The 13,116-nt window shown below is 31.1% G+C and overlaps 1 protein-coding gene across 2 annotated transcripts; it reads left to right on the forward strand.

Annotated features, from left to right (window-relative positions):
* The first annotated feature begins 47 nt into the window (after positions 1 to 47).
* LOC139488237 (uncharacterized) lies at positions 48 to 10,396 on the forward strand. Of its 2 annotated transcripts, none has more exons than XM_071273718.1 (9): positions 48 to 428; positions 3,523 to 3,965; positions 4,463 to 4,617; positions 5,055 to 5,188; positions 5,685 to 5,838; positions 6,260 to 6,946; positions 7,373 to 7,600; positions 8,588 to 8,796; positions 9,827 to 10,396. In XM_071273718.1, exons 1-9 carry the CDS (start codon positions 107 to 109, stop codon positions 10,372 to 10,374), a joined length of 2,880 nt encoding a protein of 959 aa, XP_071129819.1. In that variant the 5' UTR covers positions 48 to 106; the 3' UTR covers positions 10,375 to 10,396. The 2 variants fall into 2 exon arrangements, with proteins under 2 accessions (XP_071129819.1, XP_071129820.1); XM_071273719.1 differs by having other exon boundaries at positions 7,379 to 7,600.
* The last annotated feature ends 2,720 nt before the right edge of the window (positions 10,397 to 13,116 follow it).

Here is a 13,116-nt window from a genome sequence, read left to right on the forward strand (position 1 = left end):
TTTACACCCAAAAATCAAAGAACGAAGTCATCAGAACGTTTACATTTTTCCCACTGCAACGTAATAACAAAAGGGACGAAACCTTGCAAAACACCGGCAGAAAAAAATGGAAAAAAATAAGAAGCAGACGAAAAAATCTCCCTATCAAAAAATAGATCTCGAACACGTTTTCAGCTATCTCCAAACCAATGAGTATCCTCCAGATGATCGTTACAGCAACAGAATACACAGATCTAACCTTAGACAAAGAGCTTTAGATTTTATCATTGAAAATGGCAAACTTTACTCACAGCCCTTTCCATCGACTTGTGATAATACCAGTGATACTGACCGTCAGAAAAGTGATAAAAAGTCATTAAAAAGACTGGTACTGTTTTCCAATGACGATAAGTTGCAGGCCTTCTATGAATGCCATATAAGCAAAGAAGGTATATATATATAGAATATAAGTCTCCACCATTGGGTTCGGTATCGGGTACGTTCGCCCTAATGACATCGCCCTGTGTCCATTTGCCCTGAGTTTGTTCGCCCATAAGAGTCCGTTCGCCCTGAGTTTGTACGCCCATAGAGTCCGTTCGCCCTACTTTAAAATATCAATATTCAGGGCATTGAAGTTGAAAAAACTTATTCAGATATTTCTATGGTATATATTCTTACATTTAAAAGTTTCTTGCTTGTTTAGGATCATTAGGATCATTAATTCTTCAATGACTAATGATAAAAACAAACGTTTTGTTTTGATAAAATATTCAGCTTGAAATTAATAAAAACAATGATGTACGAACTGTAAATCATGAAACAGATTTTCGAGTTCATTTATTATAATACTCTGGGACTAGTCTCATTTGAACTGCATACATTCGTGATTGACTGAATACAATTATTTTGCTAACAAATATATATATATGTATCAATAAAGATATATTAAATTAATACATATTGTATTCCAAGTATTCTACTCTGCAAATCAAAGGGATAATGATAAATTGATTGCGGCAATATAAATATTTTGTCAATTTTTCAACAAACTTTAACATATTTTGTTAAAATATTTAAAATTATGCGACTTGACAACAATTAGAAAAAAATAAAAATCAGGGCAAATGGACTCTGGGCGAACAGGTATCAGGGCGAACAAGTGCTAGGGCGAACGCGAATCAGGGCGAACATACCCGGATTCATTGGGTTCAGGACGCTCTCGCTGTGAGGGAACTAGCTGTCAAATTCACGTTCACCAATTCAACTCAAATTCTCATATTTGATTTATAATAATGTAAAACATTTATCCGAATTATAAAAAGTCTAAAAAAAACAATTCACATGGGGTCGAGAATATGTTGCTTTGTTTTGTGTGTATGTCTTAATGCCATCTAATTACTTTCGAATTGACCTATGAAAACCTCTGATGGTCGAATAAATGATATGAACATAAATATAGATATAAATAGATAGGGAACTCATGCAATTAGATTTTCCATATCTGTTTAATTTCATATTATTATTATCATTTGAATTAAGGAAAAATGTCCTTATAAATGAGTAATATGAACAATTTGAAGCTATAACATACAATATACTTATGTCAGTAATCTATTCTTACAAATTAACCTATATATATTGATATTTATAACTGCACATTTCATTGTTCAAATTTGTGCCCAATGATATGCTATGTAGTATTGTTTAATTGCTGCATCATTACTATTTGTATACTAGTTGTATGGGCCGTTGCCAATTATTATACCCCACGCAACGAAGTTGCGGAGGGTATAATGTTTTTGACCCGTCCGTCCGTCCGTCCGTCCGTCAGTCCGTCAGTCCTGTTTCTTGTCATCGCAACTCCTCTCAAACCACACAACAGAATTTCACGAAACCTTTTCAGATAATAAGGACATACTATGTGGTTGTGCATATCGACGGGAAATTGCGATTCAATTTTTTTTCTAGGAGTTACGCCCCTTTGAACTTATTTACTTTAATGTACTACTGCAACAGTTTGTCATCACAACTCCTCTCAAACCACACAACAGAATTTCACGAAACCTTTTCAGATAATAAGGACATACTATGTAGTTGTGCATATCGACGGGAAATTGCGATTCAATTTTTTTTCTAGGAGTTACGCCCCTTTGAACTTATTTACTTTAATGTACTACTGCAACAGTTTGTCATCGCAACTCCTCTCAAACCACACAACAGAATTTCACGAAACCTTTTCAGATAATAAGGACATACTATGTAGTTGTGCATATCGACGGGAAATTGCGATTCAATATTTTTTCTAGGAGTTACGCCCCTTTGAACTTATTTACTTTAATGTACTACTGCAACAGTTTGTCATCGCAACTCCTCTCAAACCACACAACAGAATTTCACGAAACCTTTTCAGATAATAAGGACATACTATGTAGTTGTGCATATCGACGGGAAATTGCGATTCAATTTTTTTTCTAGGAGTTACGCCCCTTTGAACTTATTTACTTTAATGTACTACTGCAACAGTTTGTCATCGCAACTCCTCTCAAACCACACAACAGAATTTCATGAAACTTTGTAGATAATAAGGACATACTATGTAGATGTGCATATCAACAGGAAATTACGGATCAATTTTTTTTCTAGGAGTTATGCCCCTATGAACTTATTTGCTTCAATGTACTTCTGCAACAGTTTGTCATCTCAACTCCTCTGAAAACACACAACAGAATTTCATGAAATTTTGTAGATAATAAGGACATACTATGTATATTCACAGGAAATTATTATTCAATATTTTTTCTTATACAATTTTTTTTTCTTATACTTATTTAATTTCTCCAATGACAATGTGGGGACGTGGGGTATGTGAGCGTGCTCACTAAGGTTCTTTAATTGTAATTGAGTTTGTGCCAATAAAATATTTGTATTTGTATATACATTTGTACATCATTTGTACATGTAGATTAAAAAAAATATATTTTAATCATTGTTTTTACCTGCATAATAATCTATAAGAATGATATTTTGTGGATAGAAACCAGTCAATCAAATGTTTTACCTTTGTTTCACTTTCAATGTTAACATTCTTTTCCTTCAAATAACTCAACACGCACAGTTCATGCGCTATCCATCTCTAGCAACATGTAACTTAAGTGGTTAAATTGAAAAAGGGCTTTGTGTAGGGAATACAACGATGATTTTATGGTAATTAATGCTCACAGGGACACAGTGCGCAGTATAAATCTGATAAATCTGAATTTAGATTTGTCCGAGTTTCACCTTAGAAATTTAACGAAGTTGACAACACTTGATATTTTGTAAAGAGTTCTTTGTATTTAATAAGTTTTGACCAGTTGCATGTGTTTAAGTAGTTATCTTACCAAATTGTTTTTTTTTTTTGGGGGGGGGGGTGATGTTAGAGTGTTCCTGTGATATTTAATTTAAGAAAAACGAAATGGACTTAAAGAATACCATATTTTTTTCATTCATGAAGCAAAAACATAATATAATAAAAATAAAAATTTATTGATGAATATTTTGTAGGTCAACATCATGGTAAAAACAGAACTGTAGCACTGTGTAAAGATAAATATTATTTTCTGTGTATGATTGAGATGGTTAAACTGTTGATCAGGAACTGTCCTATCTGTAGTTCAAGATTAGATACAACTAACATTATCACAATGGAGCAGGAAAATGACATGGAAATATTGAATATGTTGTATGGTGAAAAACATGGCAATGTCAGTAGCCCATCATTGGAATTATCTAGTATTTGTAAAAATGAAATACAAACTGTACATGAAACAGACCAAGAATGCCCTATGAAACAAAATTCAGCTGATGAGAAGAGTTGTATAATGAGCAATGAGCCAGATAAGGAGAGAAATGAAGAAAATGAAAGAGTGTTAGAAAACATGGATAATAATGGAGTAGAAATATGTAACCTGGAATCTAATGAAGAACCTGATTATTTTTGGCATTCTGTAAGATTATTTAACATGTCATTTACCATAACATTACTATTGCTGCTCAAGAAAAGTGTCTTGAGAATTTTCATGTCGTTTGTATATAATGAAAATTTAGCATATTTTGAGAATCAAAGAAATCAGTTAACTTCCTTTATGGTTCAACCCTTTGCAAACATTAAATGTTCCTGAGTCTATATAATTGTTGTAATGAATAAAGTATGATAAAACACAACGGTCACATTTGAAATAAACAAAGACTGACTTTTCAAATGAATTCTATGAAAGGTGTCTTGATGTACCTCAAACTTGATATATTTTCCAATTTTTTCGTTTATTTTTTTTTATATTTTTACTGTTTTAGTCATGTAATATGTTCAAGATTTGACAGATCCTTTATTGGCAATTTATATTTACATTATTTTAATCAATTACAAAACTGAATCATTTACAAAAATCCAATTGCAATTCATTACATATAATTCAGAGTTTTTAGATATTCATTTGTTTTTCAGGTTGAATTATGTATATTTGGACCATATGAATGCCAGGGAAGACAGAAGTATGTGATTATATTCCTTGACCTCTATTCTATGTGGCCAGAGGTAACAATAGTAGATACAATTTCACCAGCCATTATTACTATGGGTTTACTGGACCTTATATGCAGGTACTTAACTTTACTTAAGTATGGTTTTGTGTTTATAAAATTAAGACGATGTGTTATGATTGTCAATGATACAACTCTCAAACTGAGACAGAATGATGTATGAATTGATTAATGATTGAGTTTAGCTACATCACTATCAGTTCATGATGTAAATTTATACCACTGATTTCAGTCTGGTAGATTTAGAGAATAAACTATGGTTCATTATACATGTACACATCATTTTCAACTCACAAACCATGTTAGGAGTATGACAGTTGGTTTCCACATGTTGTTGGAGTTGTGATTCTTGCATTGGCTAGTCAAATTTGACTTGAGGTAATTTTGAACAACAATTGACATGATTTTTTCTTTTCTTTCAGAAAAAAAGATCAGGTAACAAGATAACAAAGACATGATATTAATCAATTGACAGTTTATCTTTCATGATTTTTCAGATACAATGTAATGAAAAGGTTATACCTTAGAAATAGTACATGTGGAGGATTATCACTTATCACACCTGATGTTCACCTTCTACAGTCAGCTGATATACACATAGACATAGTGAAAAAAGATGTTCATTATACAGGTAGGCAGTAAAAACTGATCTTAGATTTTTAAACTGAAATTTTAACACCACAGACTTAATTGATACCACTGCACTAAGATTGATAGAACCACGCTAAAAAATGATTTCACTGCGGAACCAGTGGTCCTTTAAGGACATTGGGAGAACACTTCTCTCCCATACACACCATTTTCTTTGTTTAATTGCCCTTAAAAATCAACATTAAGTTTCTCAGCACCAGAAGTAGTAGGTTATCCATATTTAGTCTATTGAATCTTTCTAACGTTTACATGTCAATCATCTTGACCTAATTTTCATGATGCAATGATCAAAATTATGTTTTTGTGATGCATCTCAGTTCTTCTGCTCATGTTAATAATTGCATTTAATTATTCTTTTTGAATTATACCATGTTTCAGTCATAAAATACTAAATGGTTCAACTTTAGATATTATTGTAAAAAAGTAAACAACAAATGAGCTCAGAATCCTTACTAGGTTTAGAAATCTTATTTCAGAACACATTTGGACACTTCTGAAGAACCAGATTTCAAGTTTTATTAAGAACAATTCAGATTGGCCATGCACATTATCATTTGCCATAATGCCATTTAGAATTTCATATGATGATGATGATGTTGATGAAAACTGCACTCTTTTTATCAGCAGAAGGTATAATATTTTTCTGTTTTTATAAAGATATTTATTTAGATAATATATTAAATATTTTTGTATAAAGGTAAACATATTGAAATCTGTTTGATAATAAATTTTATTGACCACATGATTTTTACAGTGTATATTTTCAAACAGTCTTTTTATCTACATGTGTATGAGGATAACTTGAAATATTTACAGGTTTTAATATTTGTAAAACAATCCTTCTTAATAATGCATATTAGTTAATAATAATGAAAACAAGAGATCAACATACCATCAATTAAGCTTTTGAACATGTTAGGAAATATATAAGTCAGAACAGAATTAATGAAATTGTTTTTACCATTCAATATCAAAATCCGGTTTGGATAAAGAGAAAATTGTTTGTTTATTTATTAGTTATGATATACATGTGTATCTTCTTTGTTTTCAGACAAAAAAAGAAAAGTGAAGATAGATTTCCAAAATTTGATAGCAAGCTTAAACAAGTACTCAGCATATATAGATATTGTTCAAATAAATCAGTGAAGCCGGGTGACAAAAATGACAACAAAACCACAGATATTATAACTGAGGGGGAACTTGGTTCTGCATCTGAGAATCTTGCCGACTTGACTAAAAAAAGTCCTTTTCAATATTTTAAAGACAATCCTGAGACCACAAAAGTTAGCAAAGATAATGAAATTGTAAAATCTCCTCATAAAATGACAACAAGAAACAAGAGAATTGATTACTGTTCTCTTTCGTCAGATAAACATACCACAGATAGTTTTAAGACTAAGAAAAGAAAGGTATTGTCTGTTGGTACCATTTCAGAACATACTAAAAAGTTAAAACCAGTATCAAACAAAAAGAAATTAAATCATGAGGATGTCATATCCTATAACTGCAAGAGTGTAGAAAATCAAAAGGAATCATTAGATGACAGTTTAGTTTTGGAACATAATTTTAGTAAAGTTGAAGATCAGGCAACTTGTGATAAGAATGGTCCTGTAGATATTAAAGATATTAGAACAGAACATTCTGAAAATTATCCATCCAAAATTCATATTTCAAAGGAGATAGTAAATCCAGATATTGTGAAAACATTTGTACATGAGGAGTCCCATGGAAACCAAAGGTAATATTTTTTATGATTTTCAAAGTGTTATAGCAGCACAGCAATTGCTACAAAGTTACCCAATTTAAAATGTTTTTTTCAAAAAAAATCTCATTATTTGCTGCCTTTCCTTATCTAAATTATGTGGAAGGAAAAATCAATAATTTTCCTAAACCTTTTTTAAATTTTTCATTTTCACTAATAAATTAAGACCACTAGATTAAAAATGTCCAAAATTAATTTTCATGGTAAAAAAAACTAAGCATGTTGTTTCTCTTATTTGTTTATTTTTTTATTTATGATGCATTGAACATTTCTTGTATGTCTCCATGATAAAATATACCCATATATCATCCATGTCTTTGTAATTGCCATTTCAAGAAAAGGTGAGAAAAATGAATTCCCTGCCTGCTAATTTATAAATTTTGAGTAGAATTATTTTACTAGTTTTAGTGGTGATCTGAGCCAGAATAACAGCAGGACGGTGGAAGAAATTAAAGATAACTCACTAACAAGATACTCAAAGCAGCAAGTGAATTGTGATAAAGATGGGAAAATATATACTTGTAGTACAGAAGCTGCTTCCAAAAATAACAAGACTAATTCCCAAGGGAGATGGAAAAATTGTAAAACAAAGAAGTTAATAAAAGCTCAAAGAAGATCTCTCACTTGTTTGTAAGTGTGAAATAATCAACATGCTATTATGTTATAAGTCATGGCTTTAGAATATTCCATGACATTTAGATTCAGCCATGTATATTCAATATTTTTCAAATGAAGGAAAACATATGATTAAGCAACATTTTATCTTTAAATCAAAACTTGGCTTCGATTTATCAAATAATATCCTACAAAAGTTCCTAATACATTTGTGTTTATCATAGAACATTTTAATTTTGTAACCTCAAAACTTCTTACATAAATTTAATAATTTAATTTAAAAATTGCAATACCTGACAAAAGCATCTCATTTTAAGGTCTTGTAAAAGTTCTTAATATTTTAATTTATTTTGAGCAACATTCAAACCAGTATGACATATTTCACCACAGTCAGTCAGGGGTAATACAAAAATAAGTCATTTCAAACTGAAACATACTTTACAAAGATCTTCTATATAGCTAGGTGCATTGAAGAATAAAGGGAGATTATTCAAACACAGCAAAGAACATGAAAATCTATCAAATTAACTTATTTCTATATATTTTAATAATTTGTTTAAATATTCCTCATATAACTGAGAGTAATATTTAACATAAATTTCAATGCGCATGGTTGTGTTCAAAATACGCTGAAAGATATTACACAAAAATTGTTGGAAATTTATGCTCCACTTAATAACATTGCAGACCTATCATGATGTTTTAAGCTGTCAAAGGTGATCCCTTTGAATATGGCTCCAAAATGAATTTTAGGCTATGTGTTGTTGTTTGTTTTTTTTTGTATAAAAACTATTAAAACTTCTACTGTCTAAGGTAAGGAGCAAAGACAGCGTACAAATTATTACAAAAAAGTTTTCCTTAGGAATCATATATCAGTTTATAAAACTTGAGCTGCTCATTCAAGCTAAACATGGCAATTGACTTTTACCAGTATAGTCATTTGGAGTATCATGTCTGTTTTGAAAATATGAATATACATAGTATACATTTTTCTATTTGAAGGTGTAGCACCTGTGGAAAGACTGTAAAATCATTTTCACTTAAATCTCACCTGAAGATGCATTCTAACCCTAAAAGATTGGAATGTCCTCATTGTTTTAAAGGATTTTTTACTGAAGCTGATCTTACTGCACATATAAACAATAGACATGCATTTATTTCTCCTTCATTATTCAGTTGTACAGTGTGTAACCAAGTATTTACCAGAAAAGGTAAGCATTAAATGACTTTACAACCCTTGGTCCATTAGGAATGTGCCAATTTTTCTTGTCAGTTTGCATGTGTTGTCTATTCAATATCTATAGTAAAAGGGGCAGCCCCAGAAAATCTGAATTTGATAATTAAACTTGGACTTTGTAATATTGTTCAGGAAATAACCTTGTCCAAAACAGAATGAAAATAATTAGTTAACCCAAGATTTTTTTAACAAAACCAAAAAGTCAAAGGCAAATTCAAAAAGGAATTGTCCATAAAAACTGATAAAATAAAAAGCTATAAATCAACAGGGAAAAATAGCTGCCATATTCCAAAATAAATCAACAGAACAAGGAAAAAATAGCTGCCATCTTCCAAAATAAATCAACAGAACAAGGGAAAAAATAGCTGCCATATTCAAAAATAAATCAACAGAACAAGGGGAAAATAGCTGCCAAAATCCAAAATGCATGATATAGATTTGTACAAAAGTATGAAAACAAATTATGAAAGACTTTTCTTATTGTCTTTTTCTGTCTGAAAACATTGACTACACCCTTCAACCATTCAAAATTTGTTATAAAGAGATGCATGTTGATGCACTACACATCATAACAAAAAAAATTGTAGCCCAAGCATGTGACCGATGTTGTCTGAGGCAAAAACTATCAAAATTTATTGAAAATTTAGTCAAATTATTATTTTCAACATAAGAGTGCACAAATATGACTACATTACTGTTGTAATTTGTCAGATCTTTTTGATTAAAAATGTTTTAAATTAGAATTTTTTTCTTGTTTCATTCTAAAATTCAGCTTTGTTGCCAAGACCTATAATCTATTTCGATTTTGAAAGGAAATTCCTTGTATATATAAACTAAAGTATAGTGTATAAATTTGTTTGTTGATGGTTAGAATTTTATTTGTATTATTGCTTGTAATAAATTACCTTCTTTTTTTGGCGAGTACTTAATTTTTTGCAGCTTTAGTTGAAGAATATAATTATTACAATACTATTTGTATTTTACAAAATTATTTTATATTATAGGTTCACTTAAACGACATGAACAGTCAAGACATCAAAATTTAAAACTATACCAGTGTGACAAATGCGGAAAACGTTTTCATCGAAAGCATTATCTAACAAGCCATCATAAAATCTGTCAGCAAACAGTTAAAGAGGGAATACAGGGAACTAGCAGTCAAAATGGAATAAGAAAGGATAATTTAAAGCAAAGAAGTAAGGCATCAGCAAAGGGAGTTAATCCATTGATAACCAATCACAAAAAAGTACATCGTCAGAATTTAAATAAAAAAACAAATGCAGTGAACAAGCTTAACAAAGAAACATGTACCAAGCCAGTGACAGAACAGAATATTGACCTAAATAACATACCTCATTGTTCTGAAAACGATTTGTCATGTATTGTGGATGTGAATAAGTCAAATGTACAGGAAATTACCCATTGTGTTATGTATGAGACAGAGTCTGGGACAGAATATCATATCATTTCAGACGATCCTAATAAACCTATAGATACTGACACCATAGCTGCAATACAAATGCTGGCATCCCTTAAAGAAAAGGGGCAATAAATTATTAAAATATGTTCCAATATCTTGATTTAAGCTTGTTAACTCATAATTTCTACACATCATCAAATTATAAAACATTTTCAAATCCCATCGAATCACATTTACACTTCAACTAGTTGTGTTTATTTCCATAATTATAGTAACACAGCTATATTTTGTGCAATTTCAATTTCATCATGGAAAGCTTTCTCTACAATCAGAGGTTCGTTAAGGGGTGGAAAGAAGTTTGAAATTTTGCGTTACAATTTAATAGCTATCAATTTATTAATTTAAGTTTCAGTATAAAAACAGTATTAGGTCAATGTCAAAAGCTGCCTTACCGGTACTTAAGTTTCATAGCCTCTTACAAAAAAGTATATATTTTTCTGACATTAACCTAATATTGTCTGTGTTCCCACCAGATATTTCATTTAGAATCCTAGTAAACAGGAGAAATACCATCTTGTTTCTAAAAATTAATGTATCACATACATAACAATATACAAATGTATATAAGAAAACCACTTCAGATAGCATCACATTACCATGATACTAAAAGGACCTGGGGAGAACACTGATTAGGTAATTATTCCTTCAGTGTATGTTGTTATCATTTCATTTTAGGGTGAAGGTTGGCACCTGTTAAAACATTTAAATCAAATGCATTTGTTTGTACCTGTCTTAAGTCGGTTTCACAAAAAAAACTTATGATTGAGATTGTTCTTAAATCATTAACCATTTAGTATACTTAAGATAAATCTTAGTCATATGTTTTTTTTGTGAAAACAACTTCTGTTGTTCAGTGGTTGTCATTTGTTGATGTGGTTCAGAAGTGTTTCTGGTTTTTGATATATATTTGACAGTTGATTTTCCTGTATCAGTGGTTTTACATTAGCCATTTTGGGGTCCTTTATAGCTTGCTGTTCAGTGTGAGTCTAGGTTCCTTGTTGGTTTACTGTTACAAATTGTGACTTGGATGGAGAGTTGTCTCATATACCACATCTTCTTATATCTTTATTTTGAACTAGAAATTAAATTGGAAACAGAATCATATTGTATTGTCAAAACAAGAAACATTACAATGGATAGGACACAAACTTAAACTAACAAGGTTAAAGTGATAACTTTCCTTATCACAGAAAGAATTCAGTGTACCTGGTGGCACAGCATACATGCAACTTTTTTGCCATTTTGAATCCAATAGAACTTTTAGGAGGTGAACTGAATTAAAAAAAAATCGTAAGAATACAAGACTTAGAAATTTCAGATATCCTCTGTTAAGATGTCATTTCATCTCTGAGCTTGTCAGATTTTGGGAATGTTAATCTTAGATGTCTGATTCTGAGATAGTGTGGTCTTATGCAGCTGCCTTTGTAAGATTGTATTAATATCTCCAAGTAGTCCAAATGTTTTAATATAGATTTAATGAAACCACAGTATTTCTTGGACAGACTGACAGTCCAAGGATTTTTGGTACTTACTGAGCAAGACATGGAGACAAAAAACTTCCAGGGGTTTTACACATTTCTAGAAGAATGGGAGTATGGGCACCTTTCCCTGATTTCTTGAAATGATTATTATCATAATAATGACAAACATGGTCTTAAAGTTTTCATTTGAAGGAACATTTTTAGTTGTGTTTTGTAGAAGAAAAAAATATGAAGGCATTGAAGACCCCAATATTGTTTACTGTTCATCTTGTCAATAGGTCCTGAATGACATCCCACTTTCGTCTTGTCTTGTCTTGGTGCAGGTGCAGGTGCAGGTGCTGAGGAATGACTAAGGCATGCTGCTTTTGTCAGCTGTAATGTTGTCAATAATGTTTAAGTCTGAGATTAGATAAGATTAAGTGGAACTAATTTGACCATTGTTATGAAGTTTTGTTATCATTGATACATTCCATTTCCATTGAGCTTGTTTCCTCTGCTTTCTTAAGTGATTAAAACCACGGGGACTCAGTTAGCAGATACATTTTTTTTATCTATTTTTTTTTTCATTCTTTTTTTTTCATATTTCCTGTCTATTTGTATTACATTATTAACGTTTTTAACGTTGGAAAAAAAAGTAGGATTTTTCAGTATACAGATATGGATAGTATACTGCACATCGCTAGAAAACAAAAATATTGATGCCAATGTTAAAAACGTAAATAATGTAATACAAATAAACAGGAAACATGAAAAAAAAGATTGAAACAAGAATGTGTCCCCAGTACACGAACGCCCCACTCGTACTATCATTTTCTATGTTCAGTGGACCGTGAAATTGGGATAAACCCTCTAATTTCGCAATAAAATTAAAAAGATCATATCATAGGGAACATGTATACTAAGTTTGAAGTCGATTGGACTTCAACTTCATCAAAAACTACCTTGACCAAAAACTTTAACCTCAAGCGGGACAGACGGACGGACGAACGGACGCACAGACCAGAAAACATAATGCCCCTCTACTATCGTAGGTGGGGCATAAAAACATAGATTAAAAAAAGTATCTGCCAACCGAGTCCCTGTGATTAAAACTATTGTTTAGTTCACATGTGTAAGTTTCTTATTAGATTTAAGGACTAATTTTTAGATATTTGATATACAGTTGTAGTATCATTTGCACATCCCGTATCCATAAAGATTATGTTGCCCTGCCCCCTCAGTAAAAGATGTAAAAACATGTGTATAGTTTACAAAGAAAGTTTTTGTTTAAGTCAAGGGACCAGTTTTGAGAAGTCAATAGTATTTGGTATCCAGAATAGCAAATGTATGAACA

The sequence above is a fragment of the Mytilus edulis genome, chromosome 9, assembly GCF_963676685.1.
Source record: "Mytilus edulis chromosome 9, xbMytEdul2.2, whole genome shotgun sequence".
In the NCBI taxonomy this organism is placed as follows: domain Eukaryota; kingdom Metazoa; phylum Mollusca; class Bivalvia; order Mytilida; family Mytilidae; genus Mytilus; species Mytilus edulis.

What these genes read in the sequence shown, in the direction of transcription:
- LOC139488237 (XM_071273718.1), top strand. Translation starts at nt 107, where the DNA reads ATGGAAAAAAATAAGAAGCAGACGAAAAAATCTCCCTATCAAAAAATA. An exon ending in AAAAGATGTTCATTATACAG is followed by an intron (nt 5,189 to 5,684) that starts GTAGGCAGTAAA and finishes ATCTTATTTCAG; the next exon opens with AACACATTTGGACACTTCTG. An exon ending in GAGTCCCATGGAAACCAAAG is followed by an intron (nt 6,947 to 7,372) that starts GTAATATTTTTT and finishes TTATTTTACTAG; the next exon opens with TTTTAGTGGTGATCTGAGCC.